The sequence below is a fragment of the Rutilus rutilus genome (assembly GCF_951802725.1).
Source record: "Rutilus rutilus genome assembly, chromosome: 19".
Classification (NCBI taxonomy): Eukaryota; Metazoa; Chordata; class Actinopteri; order Cypriniformes; family Leuciscidae; genus Rutilus; species Rutilus rutilus.
In genome coordinates this window covers 22,200,940-22,205,030 of record NC_140232.1, presented here as the reverse complement: position 1 = coordinate 22,205,030, position 4,091 = coordinate 22,200,940, and the positions used below count along the sequence as shown (strand labels likewise).

The following is a 4,091-nucleotide window of genomic DNA, read 5'->3' as shown; positions in this document are numbered from 1 at the left end:
TTGCTGGAAACGATCTGTTGCATCTTTGTGACAGTCAGACGACACAGCCCATGGGAGGATGATGATGCTGATGATGATGCTCCAACGTTTCAGTAACCCTTACAGCGCGGCATTACGTGTGATTATAAGCTCAATTTGATTAATATGGAGAAAAGATTCAGTTTACTTTCACGCAATATGATGACGCATTTCTGCATTAATTAACATTTTAATTTGCTTTTATGTACATTTAGGCTATAACACTGTATTTTGTGTTTTATTATTTTTACTTTATTAGCCTACTTTGTTATTGTCTGCCAAATGCATACATGTAAATTCTGGTATTAAATTGCGCAAAAAACAACAATTGCTGCATGGGAGTCAGGGTTTGACTGTAAATTTGACATTTCTATAATCTGACTGCCGTATAATCAGGCTCTCTATATTTTTGTCCTCTTTTAGAAAGTCGTGGAAACTCTTTTTTTTTTTTTTTTTTTTTTTTTTTTGCTGTTGAAGAAGCAAATGTCTATACCAGCAGGATATGTACATTCCGCAACATCACAAAAAAAAAATATATATAAAAATATAAATTAATAAATAAGGTATTTGACTTTTTAGGTTTTAGGTCAAGTGGATCCAGGTCTTCTGTTGTTTAGTGTAGTGGATTAGTTGCAGTCTGTGTTACAACGTCATCTAGTGTACAAACTGAAGTAGAGCAGGTTTAACATCATACATTTTCTACCTTGCCCTTTGATAGAAAACAATACTAGTTTCATTAGTTTCATGGTTTAAAATTTGCATTTATTTTTTATTCTTATAAATAATAAATATGTTATATCATAAAACATTGCATAATAATTTATTCCATTTCATTAATTCACTTATCAGCTGACACAGCTGAAGAACAATTTGGCTTACAACATTTAAATTCAAGCACATTTGACAAACAAGATCTAAAAATAATTTAGCTCATATAAATCTGGAAATATAAAGTGAAGCCACCATATCTTTTTTAACACTGAAAGTAATATTGCACAATATAATAAGGCACATTTTCCTTTCTTTAATCCACCTCTTCAATGGTGGGGCCCTGTGATTCAGACTGGGCTTGGAATCCACAGCCACCTGCGGGGGGAACTCCTCCCTGATAAAGCCGAGTGATGATTGGACTACACACACTTTCCAGTTCCTTTTGATGGTGCTCGTACTCTTCCTTTTCAGCCAACTGATTGTTCTCCATCCAAGTGATAACCTCCTTACACTTATTAATGACCTTCATCTTCTCTTCCTCACTAATCTTTCCTTTCAGGTTTTCGTCCTCAACGCTGTTCTTCATGTTGAAGGCGTAAGACTCTAGAGCGTTCTTCGCTGCAATCTTCTCTCTCTGCACCTCATCCTCGGCTTTGTACTTTTCAGCATCCTGCACCATTCGCTCTATCTCCTCTTTGCCCAGTCTACCTTTGTCATTGGTAATGGTGATTTTGTTCTCTTTTCCTGTGCTCTTGTCAACAGCAGATACGTTCAGGATGCCATTGGCATCTATGTCAAAGGTCACCTCGATTTGGGGTACGCCTCGTGGCGCCGGGGGGATCCCTGTGAGCTCAAATTTGCCGAGCAAATTGTTATCTTTGGTCATGGCCCTCTCGCCTTCAAACACCTGGATCAGGACACCTGGCTGGTTATCAGAATACGTGGAGAAGATCTGCATCTGCTTGGTGGGGATGGTGGTGTTGCGTTTGATCAGAGCAGTCATGACTCCACCTGCGGTCTCAATACCCAGGGACAGAGGAGCCACATCCAGAAGCAACAAGTCCTGAACGTTTTCCGAGGTGTCGCCCATTAGGATGGCGGCCTGCACCGCTGCTCCATATGCCACCGCCTCGTCTGGGTTGATGCTCTTGTTGAGATCCCTGCCATTGAAGAAGTCCTGCAAAAGCTTCTGGATCTTGGGGATCCTCGTGGAGCCGCCGACCAGAACAATATCGTGAATCTGAGACTTGTCCATTTTGGCATCTCTTAAAGACTTCTCAACTGGATCCAGAGTGCCTCTGAAGAGCTCAGAGTTAAGCTCTTCAAAGCGAGCCCTTGTGATGGAAGTATAGAAATCGATGCCTTCAAACAGGGAATCGATCTCAATGCTAGCCTGAGTGCTAGATGAGAGGGTTCTTTTAGCTCTTTCGCAGGCCGTGCGAAGCCTTCTCACTGCTCTCTTATTCTGACTGATGTCCTTCTTGTGCTTCCTCTTAAACTCTTCAACAAAGTGCTTTACCATCCGATTGTCAAAGTCCTCCCCACCCAGGTGAGTGTCCCCTGCTGTGGCTTTCACTTCGAAGATCCCATCCTCAATCGTCAGGATCGAGACATCAAAGGTGCCTCCACCCAAGTCGAAGATCAGGACATTCCTCTCTCCTCTCCTGCCCTTGTCCAGCCCATAGGCAATGGCAGCCGCTGTAGGCTCATTGATAATTCGCAGCACGTTCAAACCGGCGATCACCCCCGCATCTTTGGTTGCTTGCCTCTGCGAATCATTAAAGTACGCTGGGACCGTGATGACAGCATTATTGACTCTCTGACCCAGGAAGGCCTCGGCGATCTCTCTCATTTTGACTAGGACCATGGATGAGATTTCCTCGGGGTAGAATGTCTTGGTCTCTCCTTTGTACTCAACTTGAACTTTTGGTTTGCCGTCTTCGCTGATGACCTTGAAGGGCCAAAGCTTCATGTCTGACTGGACCACTGGATCATTAAACTTTCTACCAATCAGCCGTTTGGCATCAAATATTGTGTTGTTGGGGTTCATGGCAACCTGGTTCTTGGCAGCATCTCCAATGAGTCTTTCTGTGTCTGTGAAGGCAACATAGCTTGGAGTGGTTCTGTTTCCTTGATCATTAGCAATGATTTCCACCTTGCCATGCTGGAACACTCCCACACAGGAGTAAGTGGTTCCCAGATCAATGCCAATGGACAAACCTTTAGACATCTTGATTATTTATAATGAAATATCACCTGCAATACAAAAAAAAAGTATTGAGTTATTTTTATATTACATAATAATAATAATTAGTATTAATATCGGTGTATAATTAACGTTCAATATAAATATTGAAATGAATAATTCAATATATTTATATACAAATATATTAAAGACTTTCATCTCATATTAGACTAATTAAACAATAAAAAAAATCAATAATCAAAATAATCAACTTAAGAAATGTTAAATTAATTTATTTTTATAATATATAATAATATATAAAATATATATATATATATTTTAAGTAAATATAGGCTAACTTAAAAAAGTAAACATCAGTAAAATATCGCGGACTCTAAATATTAGATTAATAGATTAGATTAGATTAGATTAGATTAGATTAATTACAATTAAATTTTAATTTATATTAATATATAACATACATAAACATATCTAATAATGTATTAAAAACATTTCAAAAGTAAACCTAACTCAGAGAGTCACTTACAGGTCGTGCGAGTTTGTTCTAGCGAGAGCGGACTCTTCTGCTCAGCTTTGCTTCAGTTGCTCGAGTTGTCTTTACTTGACTTGCCTCGACCTGAGAAACACTTCGCGCTTTATACCTCCCATGCTCCTTCTAGAAATACCAGACTTCTCTTGACTCAGGTGGTAACTTTAGAGGCTGAGGAGCCCCGAAGTTTCCAGGCGCGCACTGATGATCTCGTACTGCGATCCAAACACAGAAATAGCGTCAGCGTAAGCTGGTAGGACCGTACACTATGCAACAGGTGGGTGGGGTCGTTAGACAATGTGTCGAAACAAGATTTTTTCTTATATAATTTTATAACTTTTTGTTTTATTTCAAATTTTTTGTCATTATTGTTGTTTAAAGCGTTGCTGTAATTGTTAACTCAGCAGTCGGACTTAATTTTCAGCCCTTGCCAGTATGGACCAAATATTGTCGTTTGTGACTAGCCCACTGCATATGGATTCATTTCAAACATATTAAAGTGGCTCAATGGCGACAACCGTTAATTCCTAAAACTAGAGTTCATGATCGACAAGTGCTCAAAATTAAACATTCATTCCTAACAGGATTCCTCCTAATTTCCCTTTGCACACGGCTAATGTTATCGTA

At 39.4% G+C, this 4,091-nt stretch overlaps 1 protein-coding gene across 1 annotated transcript; it reads right to left on the bottom strand.

Annotated features, from left to right (window-relative positions):
- Positions 1 to 845: 845 nt before the first annotated feature.
- On the bottom strand, positions 846 to 3,599 carry hspa1b (heat shock protein family A (Hsp70) member 1B). Its single transcript, XM_084389666.1, has 2 exons — positions 3,462 to 3,599; positions 846 to 2,985 (listed from the first exon to the last, which is right to left on the bottom strand). The coding sequence occupies exon 2, from the start codon at positions 2,957 to 2,959 to the stop codon at positions 1,043 to 1,045; it is 1,917 nt and encodes a 638-aa protein (XP_084245792.1). The 5' UTR covers positions 2,960 to 2,985; positions 3,462 to 3,599; the 3' UTR covers positions 846 to 1,042.
- Positions 3,600 to 4,091: the final 492 nt, after the last annotated feature.

What these genes read in the sequence shown, in the direction of transcription:
- hspa1b (XM_084389666.1), bottom strand. Translation starts at nt 2,959, where the DNA reads ATGTCTAAAGGTTTGTCCATTGGCATTGATCTGGGAACCACTTACTCC.